The following is a 22,105-nucleotide window of genomic DNA, read 5'->3' on the forward strand; positions in this document are numbered from 1 at the left end:
ATTTTGTCAGTGAGACAGTACCCAATACCACATCTTACAACAGAAAATAACTTTACACAGCACAGTGCCAATCTCCTGGTTTGGGTAATTACATTATGCACAAATACAATGCCAATGCTGAGATAAGAGGAGCTTGATGAAAAGTATATAGGAAGGTCTCATGCTAATTTAGAACTTTACAATAAGTAAAAGCAAAAGTTAAGTTACCTTTAATATTCTTTAAAATAAGTGTTTTTCATAAACAATTACTCTTTGCAGTCTCTCAATTAGTTCTAGGCTCATGGATTCCCATTTTTTTCCTATGACTGTCTCAGCAAACACCGAACGTCTGGTGCCATTCAAATGCTACACATCGAAGTCCACATCTCCCTTAACTCACCCTGCATCACTACAGGTTCTCTCTGATTCCCAGCTCTTACTCTGATACAGAGTTTTCTTGTATATTATATAGTTTTCTAGTTCTTTTATGTTTTATATCCACAAGAGTAAGAAAGATCCCAGTAATCAGTGACAAAGTTATCTTTTGTGATCATTTTCAGCACTGAACCAAGTATACCGTAAATGCTGCTAAAATATGTTGACTCAGTCACCTATACATTGCCATGAAAATAGATATCTGAAAGTTCACACTATCTATTTACGACCCCTCTCTGCTCTTATGCATTCAATACAACACTGAATGGACCACTAGTTATCATCTAGACAGGGTACGACACTGAATGGACCACTAGTTATCATCTAGACAGGGTACGACACTGAATGGACCACTAGTTATCATCTAGACAGGGTACGACACTGAATGGACCACTAGTTATCATCTAGAAAGGGCACAAAACTGAATGGACCACTAGTTATCATCTAGACAGGGTACAAAACTGAATGGACCACTAGTTATCATCTAGACAGGGTACGACACTGAATGGACCACTAGTTATCATCTAGACAGGGTACGACACTGAATGGACCACTAGTTATCATCTAGACAGGGTACGACACTGAATGGACCACTAGTTATCATCTAGACAGGGTACGACACTGAATGGACCACTAGTTATCATCTAGACAGGGTACGACACTGAATGGACCACTAGTTATCATCTAGACAGGGTACGACACTGAATGGACCACTAGTTATCATCTAGACAGGGTACGACACTGAATGGACCACTAGTTATCATCTAGACAGGGTACGACACTGAATGGACCACTAGTTATCATCTAGACAGGGTACGACACTGAATGGACCACTAGTTATCATCTAGACAGGGTACGACACTGAATGGACCACTAGTTATCATCTAGACAGGGTACGACACTGAATGGACCACTAGTTATCATCTAGACAGGGTACGACACTGAATGGACCACTAGTTATCATCTAGACAGGGCACAAAACTGAATGGACCACTAGTTATCATCTAGACATGGAAATTCAGATTACTTCTTGTGTTCAGGAAGTCTCTAACATGTATATTTCCTTCAGTTTAAGAAAGTAGCTAGGATTGAAAAAACACCTTAATCCATATTATATAGAATTACAATTTTGAGAAATATAGACCTAACCTACATATCCTTAAAGTCTCATTTAAAACTCAGCTAAAATGCCTCATTCAAAAACATGAAAAACAGTAACATATGCAACTACCACAAATCAGATTCAAAGATACTGACATTTTATGAGATATTTTCCATAACCCTGGGTCGTTTCCTTGGAGTACTCTGAGGACGTCTATTGATTTCTTAAAAATCATGCAGTGGAAACAAACGTATTTTCTTCGCCAAGAAAATACCGTAGATGAATATTAAATATAGTCCTGCTGGCCAAATTTCACATCTGTACACAATTAAAGTGCAGGTCTTTTCTCAATAATAATTTGTCATACCTTCTGAAACATACACAAAGAAGTTATACGGCATCGCTCACCGGAGTGAGTTGCTAATTGTAATACAGTGCTACAGGCCATGTACTCACTGGATTACTGCAGTCTGAGCCGTGGGGCATGGTGGCATGTGTGTGAATGTTAGAAATTTTTGGATTTATTTTTTTTGGGGGGTTGGGGGTAGATAAAGCATTGCAACACTGCAAAGATTTTAAAAAAAGAATATAAAGTTCCAAACATACTCCAGTACTATAAACAACTAACAAAGAGAAAAGCACTTTAAGAAAAGTATAGCAAGGCACAGTAGGAACTTCTTACAATTTTGGGACTCAAATACTTTAAAGAATTCTCCTTAAATAAACTAATATTAAAAAATGTTTAAAAGAATCATTAACTTAGAATGTCAAATATCACAAAAATGCTTTAAAAATTCATAGTAATTTTATAAATGTGGGAAATTACTACATTTGGCTGTATGGGAGAGAAAAAATTATTCCTCTGAGAGGCTCGGCAAGTGCTGGTGGCTGCTGCCATCTTGAATTGAATCTTTTTACAATATTTTCATTTCTCAAAGAAACAATGGCGTTTTAATTCTTAAAGAATACTTAAGTACATGGAGTTTAAAGTATCACTTGTCCCATCTTCTTTCCATGTACAGTGCTGTAATTTTCAATAGTCACATGTGTATTTGTCACTTTACATACTGCAGGAGTAAGATTCCTGACAAAAAGAGGTTAAGGAAGGAGAGCTTATGCTAGCTCATGGCTCAAAGGTATAGTCAGTCAGTGGAGTCCTGGGGGCGGGGCATGAGGTAGAAGTTGAGTATAATGAACACTTGCGTTAACCACACTTCCTTTTTATTCAGTTCAGGACCCCGAACTATGAAATAGTACCGCCCACATTTAGGCTAAGTCTCCTCACCTCCATTAACTTAATCTAGAAATCTTTCAGACCTGCTCAGAGATTTGGTGCCAAAGCATCACAAATCTCATCAATGTGACAAAGTGATACACGGTGACTTACATATTTCAAGAAGAAACAGATCCATTTCTGGACACGTGTGGCCACTGTAGTTACCAGGAGGGTACGGAGATCGACAACAAGTGAAGCAGTAAGAAAAGTTTCCCACTAAAGCCAGGCCAGCCCATGATGGGTTCACTGCTGAATGCTACCAGACCTTAAAAAAAGCTCACACAGAAAAGAAAGGCAGTAGTGCTAGCCATTTTTTCATTCTGCTACACAAACTGGATAAAAGCACAACAAAGAATAAACTATTAGGACAGTTTTCTAGATGTACATGGATATAAAAATTCTAAATAAAATACTTGCAAACTGGCTAAGAGCACACGCTGCTCTTACAGAGGACCTGAGGTTCAGTTCAATCATCTATGTTTGGTGACTCACAACCACTTGCAACCCAAGCCTTTGGGTATCTAACACTTGTAACCTCTGTGAAGACCTGCACTCATGTGTTCGTACCCATTTCCATAATTTACATTTTAAAAAATCTTTAAAAAGTAGAAAAATACTTGCAAACATAATTCAATTACAAATAAGAAAGTTCAGTCACCATACCCAAATAATTTTCACTTCAGTGATGCAAGGATGTTTTAATATATGCAAATCAATGAATATAATGCATTACACTAATAAACTCAAGGTCTGAAATCATCTGATATCCTAAATATATGCAATAATTCCTTTACACACACAGAAGAAACCAGAGATAGAAAAAAAATTTCAACATAGTTAAGGTTATACATGACAAAGCAGTAATCAACATTTTATTAAATGGACAAAACTTCTAAGCATTTCCTCTCAAATCAAGACTAAGACTTAAATGTTTATTTTCTCCACTCCTGTTCAATATCGTCTTTGAAGTCTTAGCGATAGAAATAAGGCAAGAAAAATAATTAAAAGGATCACAATGCCCCAACTAGATAACTTAAGCCACCAAGTAAAAATCCAGGTGCCAGGCATGGATTATATCTTACTGAGTCATTGGCTAACTGGGTTCCATAGACACATCCACATAGACAACCTCACAGACTATTGTAAAGGCTACTAGCTATCCTCCACAACTTGATAATAAGGCCTTATTGCTAAGACACTACCTCCTTATGTCACTGAACATGGAGAAATTGAGATGGTGCTCAATTAGAAGCTCAATCCCTAATGACTAGCACTCATGGTTTATGTGCTACCAGAGGAGAAAAGAAATTACAAATATCACCCAGATACAAACGCTGTGACCCACAAAAGCAATTTGCCTTCAAGATATACTAGTGCAGTAGTGGCACAAACATTATGGGAGGAACCAGCCACTGTTTTGGTTGGATTTACAGGCCATCGCATAAGATGGAGTCTTAAAGTGCTAAAGTGGACAAGAACCTAAGACTAGAAAGGTCATGAGTCTACGGGAAAATCTACTACTATTGTTCTGCTAGAGGAACAAAGTGGCTCCTAATAACATAGCTATACCCATAGATCAAAGTATCAGAGAAGCTTCTTGCAGCAGATAGGAATTCACTAGATCCACAACTGGACAGTGCATAGAGAGTGGACTTTGGAGCACTCAGCCCTAAGTGGGACATCTAAATCAAACCCTTCTCCTCAAGACTCAGGGATCTATATGACAGATATTGTAAGAGGTTGAGGTGGTAGATAATTCCAAGAAGATAGTGTCTTCTAGACACAACAGAACTAATAATATATATATACTCTCAGAGACGGGTAGAACATGAACAGACTCTGCACAAGTACAAGCCAGAAAAAGTCCCACCCCTGAGAAGGAAAAGCAGACACACAGTCCCGCTCTTAACAAAATGCTCTTGGCAATCTACACCTCTGCTGGGAAAGGACAAATCAGTTTTCTCCAATGAAGTGTCAGTGGGTGCATCACCCACAGTCCAGGGCCGTCCTTGTGGCCAGAGTAATTAGTCAACACAAAATGGACTCCACGTTTTTTGTAGTGTTGGCATTTTTTTGCTTTTTGTGTGTGTGGGCTTTTGTTATTTTTTGTCTTGTTGGCCTTTTGTTTTGATTTTTTTTTTGAGAGAGAGTAAAAGAGAAAAAGAACATGATGTTTGATTGGTAGGGATATAGGGAAGATCTAGGAAGAGTTGGGGGAAGAGAAAGAATATGGTCAAATATACTGTATGGATACATACATATTGTATGAAAAACTTTAAATAAAGAATTGCTCCTATGCTCATGGACTGGAAGTAATATAGTAAAAATGACTACCACCACAAGAAATGCATTACCACCTTTATATCTTTATCATTTCAGCTTGTTCTATCATATAGATCTTCTGTTATACAATAAAACAAACTAAACCCCCAAACTATAGTAGTCATTTGTAGACTCATGCTCACTATAGAACCATTAATAATTGCTAAGTGTCCATCAGGATAAACAAAATGTGGTATATCCACACAATGAAATATTTTTTTTGATCTTGCAAAAATTAAATTGTGACTCAGCTAAGGTACCCCCAATAGTAAGTGAAATAAAAAAGTCACAAGAAGGTATCTATAAGTAATTCCCTGCACCAGACACCTAGAGTAGTCGAATACACAGAGATAGAATCAGAGTGGCGGTTCGCAAGGGCTGGGAGAATGAGTGTGGAGTTACTAGCTGACAGATGCTATTTTGGTTTTGTGAGTTTAGAATTGTTCTGGAGATGAAAGACATCCAGCTGCACAACTTAAGTATACTTAATGCTACTGTATTATACAATTAAAACATCTTAAAATGGTAAGTTTTATGTCATATTTATTTCAATATATTTTAACATTAATGAATTTAACTAAAATAAGGGAAGGCAGAAAGAAGAAATGGGATTATAAAAATATTTTCCCCCCAAAAAAGCCATGAAACTGTGACAGCTTTGTTTTGGGCAATGGTGCTTTGTAAAAGTTTAAGTAATGGTTAAATAAAATTAGCTCACAGTCTATTATTTCTAGAAAATTCTGGTCAATTTCACCTGTTCCCCCTTGACTTTGAGACCCCCCTCTCCTAGATGTTTCCAAAGCCGTCCAGTCTAGTAACGTTAGATGGTGACCTTAATGTCAGCTAAATGGAATGATAGCTGTTTCCAATGCCAAGCCCCCTCTCCCACTAAAATTAATTTCCTTGATGGAAAGGGATGTGTTCATATTGCCAGTCTAAATTTAGGGTATAATGAGAATTAGGTTTTGTTTTGTATTTTAATCTCCAACTCGGACATAGAGGTATGTCTCTGTGTCTCATTCTTACCTTTTTCTCTCTGGGGATAGATGGTCCTATGTCCCTCAGGGGTCTCAGACCGGCAGCCTGTTCACCTGTTGGGGCATTATACTTCTTTTCTTTTACCCCTATTAGTTCCAGGATCCGTCTTTCCTTGGGTGATGGGAGGTCTAAGTTCAGAGAGGCCCACATCTCCTGCAGCCCCACTATGATCCCAGAGGTGACAAGAACTCCATATGCAGGCTACAGGACAGGCAAAGCCACGGTGCCAATTTTTGATGCCTCTCTACCCTGACAGGTGACTTGAGCCCATGGGATCTCCCATGGAGGAAGGAACCCCTCATCTCCCAGGGAAGGATGAGGAGGCACTGTGACATCACAATCGCATTGCTTGTTTTCAGATAATAGCTGATGAGATGTTAGAACGTAAGGGCCAGTTCACTCTCGTCATGATTTTGATCTTCTGGGGTGGAAAGTCAGATGCTATCCTAGTGCTTAGAGACAGGGAACAACATGAATAGACAGACAGTGGCTTCTAAATATCCCTGTTCAGCTTACTAAGTACTTATAATACATTTAGAAATACAGAAAATACAATTCAAAAACCACACACAGGGTCATCCAACCATACTATAAGCTTCATGCTTCCTTCCACATTTTTATGTGTGGGTCTCTATGTGGGTTACTTCTCCATTCCATGTCCTTCACTATACCATAACTAACTTCAAAACACACCCAAAATCCGACCACCTCCCATCACACTCTGGTCTCTGCCAGTTACTTCTCACCCGGACACCCAAGGTAGCTTCTTAGCTGACTTCCTGCTTTGCTCTCTGACAGGTAGGCTTTCCCTTCAAGGTGAAAGCTTCTCATGTCTTCCTCTATTGTCCTTGTGTCACACAGAAGGCACCATGTGATTGGAGCTCTGGGACTCTGGTAGCATCTCCTCTCAATTACTCCTCTCCACTTGCACAACACACTTCTTCCAAGCTGCTCCTTAGCCATAGCAGTTCTGCTTTTTGCCTTAGAGTCTTCACACTGACTGCTCAGGTACTAGTGATCCCTTCATCCAGACAATGCCATGGCCGCAGCAACTTTACCTCAGTGAAGTGACATCTGGCTGTGCCATTTAAATGATTTATATGTTCCCTATCTAAATACAGATCAGAGCATACAGCCAACCTTCATGTTAGGTTGAATTCTGACATGAGTATCTGTTTTGTTCACTGCTTCGTCCTAACTGACCAGGACTGCATACAACAAAGGCATGGAGTGTGCAGAGTGTGTCATTGCTTGTGAGCTGCTGTCTTCATTTCCTCCCTTTGGAACCCTCCCGTTCCCTCCTCTCTCTTCCCAATGATACTTTCTTTCTGCCTTTTAGCAGTGTGCAAGCCAACAGGACCGTGCTTTCTCCGCTGCGCTCCTTCAGTGGCGTATGAGAACTATGTAGGGACCTCCAAAGGAATGACTCGTTTCCTCACCTTTTCACTCCTTTTCCTCACCACCTGAACAATAGTGCCCACTGAGGCAGTGACCTTTGCCTGGATGGAATGGCTACACTGAGAGCGGGCTATAACAAGACACTAGGCTCTTCAGTGACCTTCTCCAACAGTTCCCACAGCAGTCTTCCTAACCGCTCCAGATTGTTACCTGAGAGAAATAGAACTCGCCTTTTACTTTGTCACTGTATTTTAGGGTCTTTTTTCAAACAAATCTTGTGCTTACTCTAATACAGAGGGAACCACACAGAACTTTTCTCTTTAAAGTCAACAATACAGTGAATTACACTAATAGTGTTTCTGATGTTAAACCAGGTCTCCATTCCTGAAATGACAGTCATGAGACTGTAGGATATAATGTTCTAAAAAAATGTAAATTTTGTCTGCTGAATTTTAAAAATGTTCATAAGTGAGATCATTTCTAGAGGTATATATTTTGAAGTGTTGCCTATCTATGCTATATTAGCCAAGGAATAGATTACTGGCCCAAGAGAAGGGCGATTGTGGTGATTTGAAAGAAAATGGCCCCCGAAGGGAGAGGCACTATTAGATGTGGCCTTATGAAGTAGGTGCGTCACTGTAGAGGTGCTCAAGATACTGCCTGATGTCTCAGATCACTTCCTGTTGCCTTCAAAATGTAGGACTCTCAGCTACTTCTCCAGCACCATGTCTGCATGCTGCCACGTCCCACCATGATGATAATGACTACACCTCTGAACTGTAAGTGAGCCACCCCAATTAAATGTTTTTCTTTATGAGAGTTGCTGTGGTCATGGTGTCTCTTCATAGGAACAGAAGCCCTCGCTAAGACAGTAGTCTTCAGGTCCACAGCATAAGAGTAAGAGACATACAATTATATCACTAAGCTGAAACATTCACAAACATCAAAAACCTTGCATGTATGAGACACAAATGCTTGTTTCTGTTACTTAATAGCATCTCTTTCAATTCAAACACTAATATCTGAAGATAACAGATGAACTTAAGTTCCCAAAACAAACCAAAATGTTGTGCTACACAAACGTAAGAGATTTTTATTTATTCTAGGTATTAAGCATTTCATTTATGAGCATCCAAAATAGACAAAATGAGTTTTAATGAATGTCAAAATTCTCATTATTAGTGGTTTTATTAGAACACTAGGAAGCTGGGCTGAAGAACGACGAGGATTCTCTGATTCACAAATTCCAAATGCTTATTTTAAAATTAAACAATCATTCACTTATACTTCTAGATTTTTTTCAAACAATTTTTTTTGAGATAAGGACTCATGTATGCCAGACTTGCTTGGTCCTTGTTTATATAAACAAGGATGAGCTTGAATTTCTGATCCTCTGGTCTACCCTCTCTCCCCGCCGCCCCACCCCCAAAAAAGCTGGGACTATTGATTTATGCCGAGTTTCTAGAAAATGAATGCTCTTTACCACCCTGCAGAGGCAGAGGGAGGGAGAGCAGATTAGGAATGTGCAAGCTCTGGGGAAAGGAGCAGTTGCTCTAGCTCCATCTGAGACTTCCCATGAGCACCAAGCTGGGCAGTCCTACCATGTAAGACAGAACCTTCACGGCATGAACAGTCAAACAATTGGAGCTTTTTGTATAAGCTAGGTACTAACCCTCTGCTAGATATATAATGAATAGGTGAAGATCTTTCTCCATTTTATAGGCTGCCTCTTTGCTTAAATGACAATTTTCTTTGTTGTTCATAAAACTTCTAGCTTCACGAGGCCCTACTTATTAATTGCTCATCTCAGTGCCTGTGCTCTCTGTATCCTGTTTAGAAGGTCTCTTCCTGTGCCAATGAGTTTCAGGCATATTCTCTACATTTGCTTCTATTAGATTCTCAATATCTGGTCTTATGTTAAGGTTCTTGATCCATTTGGAGTTTTGTGCAGGGTGATAGATATATATCTATTTTCATTCTTTTACATGCAACTATCCAGTTTGACCAGCACTGATTGTTGAAGATGCCATCTTTATTCCAATGAGTATTTTTTTTTTTGCTTCTTTGTGAAAACAAAACATTAGGTTTCTGTGGTTATATGGAGTTATGTTCAGATTTTAATTCTATTCCTTTAATCAGCCTTATGTTTTCATGCTAATGTCCTGGTGTTTTCATGACTACAACTCTGTGGCACAACTTGAAACCTGGGACAGTGATACCTCTTGCAGTTATAATATTTTATTAATCATGATTATTTTAGATATCATGTTTTTTGTTTTGTTTGTGTGTGTGTGTGTTTCCATGTAAAATTGACTATTTTTGGCAGTTTCTGAGTGGAATTATGTTGGAACTTCGACAGATGCATTGAGTGTGTAGACTGCTTCTGGTAGGATGGCCATTTTCATAGTGTCACTCCATGGACATCCATGAACATGGGAGATCCGTCCATCTTCTGATGTCTCATTCAATGTTGTAAACTTTTTAGTATATAGGTCATTTACTTGGATGGTTAGAGTTATTCCAAGATACTTTTTTGAGGCGGTTGTGAAAGGTATTGTTTCCCCGATTTCTTCTCAGTATGTTTATCATTTGTATACAAGCATAAATGAAAGACGCTCGTCTTTCAGTTTAATAAACAAACACCCTAGACGTGATTTCAGTATTGACTTAGGGGACTTCCTATGGGACAAGTGCTTCATAGAGCCTGATAAAGTGGGAGAGGGTGAGGGCCATTGCTTTAAAAAGAAAAGAAGAGGAAATAAGATTCCAAGAAGAATACATTATCTCTTGTTACAGAGGAAATAATAAGCTAATTTAGTTGAAATATTTGATTTGGTATCCTATAAAAAATCTTATCTTTTAGTAAGACAAAATAGCCCTTTCACCACACAGAGGATGTTTACCATGAAGGTCATTGACACATTCTAAACCTCCACGGGTAATGCATTTGCCACACAAACATAAAGACCTGAATTTGGATTCCTAGGAGCTGGAAAAAGCTGGTAGGGATGATGCTTGCCTGTAATCCCAGCATGCAGGAAGAGGAGACAGGGGATCTCTAGAGCAAAGAAAATAGCTGGACTAGACAAAGCTGAGAACTCCGGGTGTGGTGATAGAGGCCATCTCAAGATATAAGGTGGAGAGCAATCTAGAAGTTACCAGACCTCAATGTCTGAATTCTAAATGCAGTTACATACATGTATATATGCACTCACACATGTGGCCCCACACAAGTACACACACACACACACACACATTTGTGCACACACATACACATACACACAAATCGAAGCCCCACCGTAAGTGAATACTGACTCATTTTATCCAAGCTCAGCATCATCTTAGGCTTTCTAAGTTGGTATTGTGTAATTTTTCTTTTTCAAATTCTTGTTATACTAAGAGGTACCCATTAGCCCAATAAAGTTGTCTACAGTTCACAGACCCACAGGAAAATAACAACTTTAAATTCATAATTTGGAGGATATAATATAGATTAGACAGGATGTTACTTGTCGATCAATTTATATAAATCTCAATATTTAATTTAAAATTTAAGGATATTAAGCTCCGTATTTTTTAATCAAAGGAAAAAGTCAGGGAAAAGATGAAAGGAATAAGAGAATTGAAATTAGAAGTCCATTTAAAGCAAAAAATGACAATGTCTTCATAAGTTAATATTAATCCTTTAATTATAAATTTCAGAGGTCTGAGAAGTCTCTATGAGCTTAGCTTTGGGTAGTTATGCCGTATAGGCTGGCAGATTTCTGGAATAATTCTTCAGATATCACTTAAAATTGTGGATGGGAAACCTAAGCTGACAAATGTATGTCAAATTCATAAAAGCTTTTTACTTTGTATACCACAGAAAATGATTTGCCCATATATTTTAGAATATCAAAATATTAAGTTCAAGACAGTTCTTCATAGATGAGGATTTACAAAGGGCAAGACAGGCACACTAGACGGAACACAGATAAGAGCATTTGTGACCAAAAAGCCAAAATGTGCGTCTCAAGAGTATTTGCCATAATTGTAAGATTTTATCACTAAAAGTAAAAGGAGTTCATATAGGTTCACGAAGGAAACAGAACCCTAAGGGAAGAGAGACGGCAAAGAACACCAACAGACAAGTTACAGAAAATGAACAATGTACATCACAAATCTAGTATAAATATCCAATCTCTTGATAATAACCAATTTTCAGAACAATACCAAAAATTAAAGGAGAATGTAAGAAATGCCCAAGGCATATGAAGGAACAGCAAGCATCCCTATGGGGAAACGTAAGGTGGTCTGTGCTTTCAGAAATGCAGCTGGACCTCACACTTCCATAGGAATTTAACTGAAGAGAAAGGAAAATAGGAAGAGTTGATAAAAATTCATAAAGAAATAAGCTAATAGTTATATTAAAAATTTTAAAGCCCAAATATCTCATAGTAAAATAACACAATAAATTATGCTGTGTTTATAAATAAAATAGCACAAAACAATGAAACCACAGTTTTACAGAATTCCAAACAACATTGAAGTATTTTAGCATAACTTGAAGAAAAGGCAGAGACAAGCTACCTAACATGCTCTCAGAAACTGGTAACTCACACAGATGTTAAGCTGTTCTCGCTGGTTATATTTGAAGGCGGCATTCCCAGGAGGTTTCAACGATTATTTTTCATATTTTCTAAACATCCTTTATTTAAAGAATGATTGCTTCTAAGTAGCTCCACAGTTTGTTTTTCTAACAGACATGAAAATTACTCACTATCAGCACAGAGCAATGCTCTTTAACCTTTCGCAGCTCCAAACGCCATGCACTTTATTTCAGCTCTGTTTGAGGGGACTTTAACAGTGCACAGGCAGCCTTCACTTGGCACAGGCCACTCCTGTTCTCTTGGATTCTCTACTTCAAGGACATGACCTTGTGGAGGTGCTTCATGTTTTCCAGAACTCAAGCCCACTGAAGATGTCATCTTGGTCTAAATCACTGCTGACAGCCAGCAGGTAGGATCCGATTTAGGGCTTTTCTAACCATAACATTGTGCTACTGAAGGGTCCCAGGCCTATATGGAAGGTTCTACTTAGATCGCTTCTTATTCTAGTGTTATCATCTTCTCTTTGAACCTAAGTTTACACTCAATAATAAGACCTTGTTCCTGACTAGATCCTGAGCTGCTAGCAAATATTTTAACTTTTAGGTGTATCTACATATTAAGATGTACATGGTATATACATGTATTGTGTGTGGGGGTGCATGCCAGGTGCAAGTGCTTAGGTAAGAGGACAACACTGGGTGTCTTGTTTTGTAAGTCTGTCTAACTCCCTGCAGACAGTGCCTCTCACTGAACCTTTTATGGTTTGGCAGCTTAGCCAATGAGGCCCTGCTCATTCTTTGTCTCTACTCTATAACTGTGGAATTATAAGTATGCACGGCTGTACCATTGTTTTCAGGGAGATGCTGAGGATTTGAACTCAGGTCCTCACATTTGTGCAAGTGCCCTTACCATTGCATCACCTTCCTAGTACTATATTAAGCTGTCTACTCAGATGAGAAGAATTTAGCAATTTTGCATAATTATTAGCAACTAAATTTCAGCTTATTGGTATTGATTTAAATTTTCATAGAAGAAACTAAAGTGCTTATTTGTAGAGAAAAATCAAAATTATATCTAAAAATAAGCTTTATGTTTAACTTATTTAATATGGAAGAAATTATATGAGACACAAATGAATATTTGAATACAAAGATAAATTTTGCCCTATTCAAAGTATTCATAAAATCAAATTTGGATGACATGCAATAATTTATTTATCCACACTGTCATACACTAGGGATATACTGAACTCTTTGATTCACTCACATAACATTTAATGAATGTCTTTGTGCAAAGCACTATTATTTGATCCTGGAGCTTTAAAAAAATAATATTCACAAGGCATGCTTTTGACTTAGTCCAGGCATTTTCTGCAGCTGAAATTGCTAAACTCTTATTTGTACTAGTTAAGTAAAACACTCATCAATATGAAACACAAATAACTAAGTATCAAGAACCTAGTACTTGGATTTTATCACATAGACTTCGAGGTTGATATACTCTATCAGAAGCCAAACAGCCCCCTGTCAGCCTATGTACTGCTCTCTTCCATTTCTCCAGGCGGTTCTTTCTTTACCCACATTTCCCCGCATTCTGGTTAATCTCTTCAGTGCCTTTCTCCCATGTTGCCCAAAATGATTGTGCTCACGTCTGTCTTCTGTACGACTTGCCTTCTTAGTCCCTTTTAGGAACCCTGTTCTTGCACACTCACACTCTCGCACTCCCTCCTGTGGACAGGAGCACAGCCCCACATTGACCTGTATGTCCATGGACCCTACTTTCACACTGCTTGAAACTCCCGATTCAAGCAGACTGTATGATTCTGCATCAAGATCAGCTGGTAAATATTTACCTGTAAGTTTCTTTCAAGGTCTATCACGGATGTTTTTTTTTATCTTTACCAACCTTCTTTCTGTCTCTGTATCCTGTCCCCCACACAATATGCACTAGAGGCGAGCATCTCCATGCACCAGGCTTGTCTAGCATCAGTGCTACAGAACTGAACTGCAGATGAGGCTCTCTGCTTGTGGGACTCACACTCTAGTGGGTGGGAGGGCTAAAGAATAAACAAGTACGCACAAATACAAGCATGGTTTTATACTGTGAGAGGAGCTAGCAAGACATCCTGAAACAGGTGGTTAAGTCAGTCAGTCAGTCTGTAGATGAAGAGCACGAAGGATCCTCCGAGGAGGGCAGCAGGACACTATAGAACATTATGAGAAGAAGGTAGTAGGTATCAGGACTTGGAAGCAGGAACGGTTGGCATATTCAAGGAAGAGACTGATACCCCACATTTCTCAAGGGCTGAGGGGGGCTGCCCTCCGCTGTCCACCCCTCTGCAGCCAGCAGGCATGCCTGTCATCCTCGGCCAGGCTCCAGCTGGATACCTCTCACAGTCCCTTTTCTCCTGCTTCAAAATGCTCGGGAGGTGTTGACTCCTGCTGACCAGGCTATCAGAGCTCCCAGTCAGCAGAGGGCTCCCACATCTGCATGGCCTCACTCAGCTTTGGCAAACGTGGTTTGTGTCTACACTATCATTTCAGTATGCTGTCCAAGATCATAGTGACGTCTCAGCTTCAGATCCAGTGGCCTTCCTCAACCCTCATCCTTCTCGACTTTCTGTCACATTCTTGACAGTCCCGCTTTCCAAAGACTCTTTTTGTGTCTCATGAAAATAAATTCTGTACATAGTTCTTCTACCTCAATAACCTCTGTGACTGTAACCTCCCAACCTCTGAGATGTCTGTGGCCCTACCTCATTGTCTGTCTGTCTGCCTCTCCTTCCTTCCTCCTCCTCCTCATCTTCAGCAGTCTCAATCCTAAAGCTAGAAGCCAGGCATTCTCTGTGGGCAACTTCTATGCCTGTTTTCCCTAGGCCCACCTTTTCCTCCAATATCCAGAAATATCCTTTCAAAAGCAAATGAAAACCAAAGAGCATGTTCAGGCAGCACTCTCAACTCAGTACATTGTGAGCTGAATTCATAAGCTTCTTCCTCAGCCCTGAGACTATGTTTGCAAATGATTAACAGGTGTGACTTTCACGAGACTCACAGTGCCCTCTCTGCAATGATCCTGAAGCATGTCCTTTTTGCCTTGTTGCCACTGAAACACTTTGCCACCTCATATGCATCTCTCCCAAGCCCTCAAGAGTCTGTCTCATAGACTAGACCTGTTCCATCAACCCTTCTACGGCTATGCCATCAAAAGGATGCTGACAGAATGAGTCTCCTCATGATCCCCTGATGTCGGATTCCCCACTGTATGCTGTGAATATGTTTTATTACCATCGGGTAATAAAGAAGCTACTTTGGCCTATGGCAGGGCAGAATAAAGCCAGGAGGGAAATAAGAAAAGAGATATTTAGAAAAAGTAGGCAGAGTCAGAAAGACACCATGTAGCTGCCAAACAATGAAAGATGCCAGAACCTTACTGGTAGACCATGACCTTGTGGTGCTATATAGATTAATAGAAACAGGTTAATTTAAGATGTAAGAGCTAGCTAGAAATATGCCAGAGCCATGGGTCAAGCAGTGTTGTAATTAATATAGTTCTGTGGGATTATCTGGGCCTGGGTGGCTGGGAAACCAACATGCAGTCTCAAGATTACAGTTCCCATTTCTAGACAGCTAATTCCTCAGTATCTGTGAGTTGGAATGCCATGTTCCATATCTACCAGTCAAAAAGTGCTCCATTCACTTTACACCTAATTTAAATGGCATTGAGTCTTGCTAATTTTCCTCACTCTCAAGGGAAAATTATTTCCTTTAATTTTGCATGTTCTCTTATAGTACTTATAGTCATACATCTACGTGTTTTTGTCTTGCAGTTTATTATTTCATTATCTTCTAAAATGATCTTTTTGAGGATAATATCTGATGCCCTTTTTTCTTGCTCTGAGTCACAGTCCTGCATCCTCTCTACCGCCTGCTGCATCAGCAGATTGCTATCTGTGTGAGGATGCTTCCTAATTCTCAAGGCCCTGCTTGTGACAGTATTAGAGCATTGCTATGTTGTACTGTTTGGATGGCAGGCTCAACAACATCCCACTTATATGTTTACAAGGGACCTTAGCCTGAACGTGTGCTGCGCGGCCTCACCTCTTGCTCTCATAGTCTTCTTTGTAGCATAGAGTAATGCCATCTGTTTCCTGGCATCACAGTGACTGCTCTCAGGCTTCTTTCTTGTCTCCCACATGTAAACTAATAGTAAATCCTGCCAGCTCTACCTTTCAAACACACCCCTGTGATTTTTTTTTTGAAGAATACCACAGCTGCTGCTCTACTGCCCAGGCCCAAGGCCCTTATGTTCTTTTCATTATTGCAGTCCTTCATGTCTGGTTCCCCTTCCTCTTAAGCCCTCCAGATAGTCCATTTTCTTCATGGAGAGATCCCACTTTACAGTGTAGAGTCAAATAGTGCCACTGCTCTGTTCACGCATGGATACTCCTCTACGCATGGACACAGGCATGTGTCACACCATGATCCTCAGGACCTGGGCTGGGGCTCTGACAACTCCTTTCTGGATTCTCCTTGGTCATTGTCTGCAGCCACACTAGTGCCCACGCTGGTTTTCTAAGAGGCCAGGCACACTTTCAGCTTTTTGGAGCACCCTTACTATTTAATGGTGAGTACAGAGCTTCCCTGCCAAGGGCAAAGTATGTTAAGAATTAGGACACTAAGGCCATGCTCTAGGCTCACACTGTAAAATCTGTGCAATAATATGTAGAGTGATTGTATGTAGTCTTTCGGGGCTCAACATTACTTGAAAAGGAAAAGAAAAAGAGAATCCAAAGTTGAACAGAATGACATGATTCTTAAATTTCCCTTCCCAAGTTCTATTCCAAAGATCCAGACTGGCATTAACTAAAGAGCTCCAAGAACAACTTACAGCTGCTATGATGAACAGCAATTCTCTTTCAGCACCTGATTAAATATTTAAGCTCTTAGAAAGAATATTCTAGGTTGTAATTTGAATGTAATACAAATCAAAATGTGTAAATAAAATATTGATATTTACTCAAAAATATAATATTATAAATAAACTTATTTCTGCTAAAATATCAACCTAGGAAAATACACCATCTTTTTTGTTAGTGTTATTAAAGAGAAATTATAAAGACTAAAAATAACTATCAGACAACCTAGGGAAAATGTATAACTCATTCTAAACCTAAGAAAAATCCAGGACTACAGCCCAGGCATTCCCACACTACGTGGTTCGTGACAATGTGATGACACTGTCCTGTCATGGTGTTTCATTGTGACGAGAAAACCCCTTCCACACAGTCAAGGGGAAGTTAGGAATTTCCTAACTTCCTTAGAACATCTTAGTAGTGCATGAGACTGAGCAAGATGTCCAAACTGCTCATCTAACTCTGAAGAGCAGATCCCTGTCTAACATCTTCCAGAGACTAAACCTCAGAGTGGGTTTTAAGTCTGCACTCTACAGTCTAACCAGAGGCCTTCCCCACAGCTCCTCACCTTCTCCAGGGTCATCTCGGTCTCTGCAGCATGCGTCTTTCTCAGCTCCATTCTCACCCTCTCTGATTCAGCCTTCAGTTTGTTGACAGCGGTCTCATGGTCCCTTGCAGCCCTTTGCTTTTCTTCTTCTCGAAGAAGACCAAGTTCTACCAGCTGCTGTTTCCGCTGAGAGTTCACGTTAATCAGCTCTTCCCTCAATTTATGGACCTGGGCCTCCATGTCAGCAATAATCTAGGAGAAACAGACAGACATGAACGGAGAAGCCAGAGAGGAACAACTACACAAGGTCAATAAGTACACATCTTAAAGTTCACTTGCCCTTCATGTCCCCACCCAGGATCATTTTTGCTCTGTGTCCTTCAATCCCATGCTGTTCCGTCTCACCCTCAGAGGTGAACACCATGTGGGGATAAACATTTTCCTACACACTGCCTTATTAAACACCACCACATTGCCTAATCTTACTTGTTCATAATACCTATGTTGGTGGAATGAGTGGTCTTCTCAAACTGGTTTTCAAATATTCAACATCAAGTTCTTGGCATTCAGTTAATGTCTTTGTGTTTTTGTTTTTGTTTATGTATTGTTGGTTTTGGCTTTGATTTTACTATGCCCTATTTTCTTAGTTTCTTTTGTATTCCTTCTTCTAGTATTTTATTTTTTGGATACATAACTCATTTTTATCCCTTCTTTTCTGATTTATAAACTTGAAGTTGTGTTCCATTTGTTTATTTTAGATATATAATGTTTTTATTATCACTTAGTCCAATACACATTTAACTTCCTTTATTCTATCTTTTGACATGTGAATCATTTAGATGTATGCTTCTTAGCTCTAAAATTCATGGACTATGTTTCCTAAAGTTGCTCTTATTAGAGCTCTTTATTAAGTACCCCAAATGGAGTGGTTTAAAAGAACATTAATGTGAAGCTTGGGAGAGGGCTCAGCAGCCCTCTGAACACTTAAGAACACATTGCTGCTCTTGCAAAACACCAAGGTTTGGTTCCCAGAACCCATGTGGCAGCTCACCACCATTCATAGCTGTTGTTTTAAGGGGGATCCCTTGTCCTTTTCATACCTCTGTGGGTAGCAGGCCGGCATACAGTGTGCATACATACATACATACATGCAAAACATTCATACACATAAATCATTAAGATATAAGAGAAATATGTTCTTTCACAGTTCTGTGATGTGGGATTTCCTTCTGCATGCTGTGAATACCATTGGTTAATAAAGGAACTGTTTTGGGCCTATAGCAAGCTATAGGGAAGCAGAGATAGGCGGGGAAAACCAAACTGAATGCTGGGAGAAAAGAGGCAGAGTGAGAAGTAGCCACGGAGCCATTGCCAGAGACAGGCCTGCTGAAACTTTGCTGGTAGGCAATGACCTCGTGGTGATGCACAGATTAATGGAGATGGGTTAAATTAAGATGTAAGAGTTAGCAAATAAGAAGCTAGAGCTAAGGGGCTAATCAGTGATTTAAATAATATGGTTTCTGTGTGATTATTTTGGGGCTGAATAGCCGGGAACTAATAAAGCAGTCTCCCTTCAACAGTTCTGAGGCATAGACATCTCCATACTAAGTGCTGTCTGAATTGGTTCCTTTTGGGGCTCTGAAGAGCTCATTCCACTCATCTTTCTTAGATGCTGGAATCTGCCATTCACACTTGGTATTCCCTGGTGTTTAGACACAGCAGTCCAACTTCTTTTCCACCTTGCCAGGGTTCTTCTCTCTCTGGATATCTGTTCCTCTATGTTTCTCTGTTTCATAAGGGCACTGGCCACATTGGGGTTAAGAGAACAGAATGTACTATATCTTCCACTACTAAAAATTAAGATTGTTTGATGGTAAGCTATGCTGTCAAGTTTTTAAAAGCTCTAAAAGACAACTAAGAAGTTGGTCTAAACTTTTTATGTATGTCAAGTGCTATATTCTATAAATGCCCATTGGATGAAATATTGATGCTGCTGGAGTCTATCACCTGCTGATAGATGGAAGTGTAAGCCATCAGCCTATGAAGCACATTAAAATCTCATTGTACTGACAAATTTGTCTGTTCCTCTTTGCTAAGTTTCCATTTATATATTTTGAGATTATAAGGGACATCTCTTGTTCACTGGCTTTTCTATTATCAAACAATGATCTTCCTATGTTCTTATTATTGAATAAATGCCCTCCTCAAGTCACTTTTGCCTAGGGTTAATAACAAGAACAGCAGTTCTTTAGATGGGAGGGTATTGTTTTGTATATTTTATTTAGTATTTTACATTAGAGCTTTCTGCATTTTCAATTTTTAGATGGCTATATATTATAAACAACATTTTGATTTCACCTTTTTAAAAATCGTACTAATATTTCTCTTTTAAATATAGTATTTAGTTTAATTAGTTTCCATATAATTAAATGTTCACCTTTAAAAAATATTTTTGTGTTATTTGTCATTCCACATTTTCTCCATTTTGTCTTTTAGTCTAAACAAATCCATCTGTTCCCTCCATCATCTTTCCTGTCCTCCCTCACCTGGCAGTCATGAGCTGCATTTCCCATCCTGGTCCCTCACTCTTCGGCTCTCACAGTGAGAACACTTTGCTGTCCTCCACTACATGTTGTTAAGTTCTTTCCAAAGGGTTCGGCACCAACCCTTGCAGCATTTACTGGTCTGAATACCTCTTTCTGGGTGGGGTTGAAATGCCAGTGGTTAGTCCTTTGAAGGACTCCGCTTCATCTCTGCCTGCTTTCAGGGTCTGCTCTTTGTCTCCAATGTTCCTTGGGTTCTTTATTTTACCCTGAGTGTCCACATGCCTTTTTATTTTGATCAGGCTTGTTACCTTCTAAATCTCTGTCAAATCTTTGACAAGCAACACAAGTTTTTCAGTGAATGCGGCTCTTCTGTTTCCATGCCTTTAGAGAACCCCGACTATCTTTCTTCTTACAATACTGCCAATATAACTTTATTTAAATTTTCCTGTTCTTTCATTTCTCTTTATACCTTTCATATTCCTCAGGCATAGTCTCTCCTGAGTTGTTCTCTTCTGCTTATGAAATGTTGTCAGGTTGACTCAGGTTCTAAGTTTCACGTGTTTTGCTGTTATTTCTAGTCTTACTCTTTGTCTAGTATGCTTTACACTCTGTCTTTCACCAGATTAAATCCACTTACATTTTTCTTAGTCATGACATTACACATCTACTTTCTAGTTGAGAGATGACAGGCCAAGCAGCTAAGTCTTGTAGTCACGTTCTAATCTCCACAACTTCTGAATGTTCTGGTTCATAGTGTTCTACTCAACTTCTGTGCTCTTAAAAAATGTAAGCTCCACACTGGACTGAGCTCCCAAGGTCCCAATGAGGAGCAGAAGGAGGGAGAACATGAGCAAAGAAGTCGGGACCACGAGGGGTGCACCCACCCACTGAGACAGTGGAGCTGATCTATTGGGAGCTCACCAAGGCCAGCTGGACTGTGACTGAAAAAGCATGGGTTAAAACTGGACTCTCTGAACATGGCGAACAATGAGGGCTGATGAGAAGCCAAGGACAATGGCACGGGGTTTTGATCCTACGTAATGTGCTGGCTTTGTGGGAGCCTAGCCAGTTTGGATGTTCACCTTCCTAGATATGGACAGAGGGGGGAGGACCTAGGACTTACCACAGGGCAGGGAACCCTGACTGCTCTTTGGACTGGAGAGGGAGGGGGAGAGGAGTGGGAGGAGGGGGAGAAGGGTGGGAGGAGGGGGAGGGAAATGGGAGGCTGGGAGGAGGTGGAAACTTGTTTTTTTTCTTCCTCAATAAAAAAGATAAATAAAAAAATGTAAGCTCCAATTATTGGCATGTTATCCATGGGGACAAAGTGGCTGTTTACCCATCATGTCATTCTGGTAGACAAAGGAAACACTATCATCTCTAGACAACTTTGAAAAGACTTTTCTCAATCTCTCCTGATTATTCTGATGATGGGAATGTAGGCAGCAAATCCTTGTGAGAACTGGCTAATATCTCTGAATTTTTCAGGTGTAGACTACCTACTCACTGTCAAAGACTAAAATATAATTCCTCTTTTTTTCTTTGTACAGAGCTACATGTAGCCTAGACTAAACTTGAACTCATGATGTAGCCAAGGCTGGTCTTGAACTCCTAATTTTCCTGCCTCTGCCTTCTAAGGGCTTTGCATTACAGGCATGAACAACATTCCTGGCTTAAGATGGAGTATTTCTGTTCCTGGTTCACTAATGTCCCACTCAACTACAGACTATGGCCATGGCCCTTTGGTATACCAGTTTTATTTATACGGATAGCCTAATTGATTCCTTACCCCCAAAAGGCCCAGACTTTTATAAATAAATGCTCCCTGTATATCATAAAAGTAGGAAAACAAAATCAAACAAATATTCTCAACAAAAATTTTTCCAGTTTAAAAAGTACCTTCAAAGTGAGAACTTCCTTTAGTCCTTTGATAATAGCTTCTGTTTGCACGCAGTGTTTGGTAT

The 22,105-nt window shown here is 39.6% G+C and overlaps 1 protein-coding gene across 6 annotated transcripts in view; it reads right to left on the minus strand.

The window, feature by feature from the left end:
• The window catches only part of Cep112 (centrosomal protein 112), a 387,025-nt gene that overhangs the window by 136,838 nt on the left and 228,082 nt on the right, over positions 1-22,105 (minus strand). For all 6 annotated transcript variants that reach the window (XM_075990285.1, XM_075990287.1, XM_075990288.1 and 3 more), the window contains one exon: positions 17,620-17,850. In XM_075990285.1, the coding sequence (XP_075846400.1) occupies positions 17,620-17,850 (231 nt within the window). The remainder of the gene's footprint in view (positions 1-17,619; positions 17,851-22,105) is intronic.

Source organism: Microtus pennsylvanicus, chromosome 11, assembly GCF_037038515.1.
Source record: "Microtus pennsylvanicus isolate mMicPen1 chromosome 11, mMicPen1.hap1, whole genome shotgun sequence".
Classification (NCBI taxonomy): domain Eukaryota; kingdom Metazoa; phylum Chordata; class Mammalia; order Rodentia; family Cricetidae; genus Microtus; species Microtus pennsylvanicus.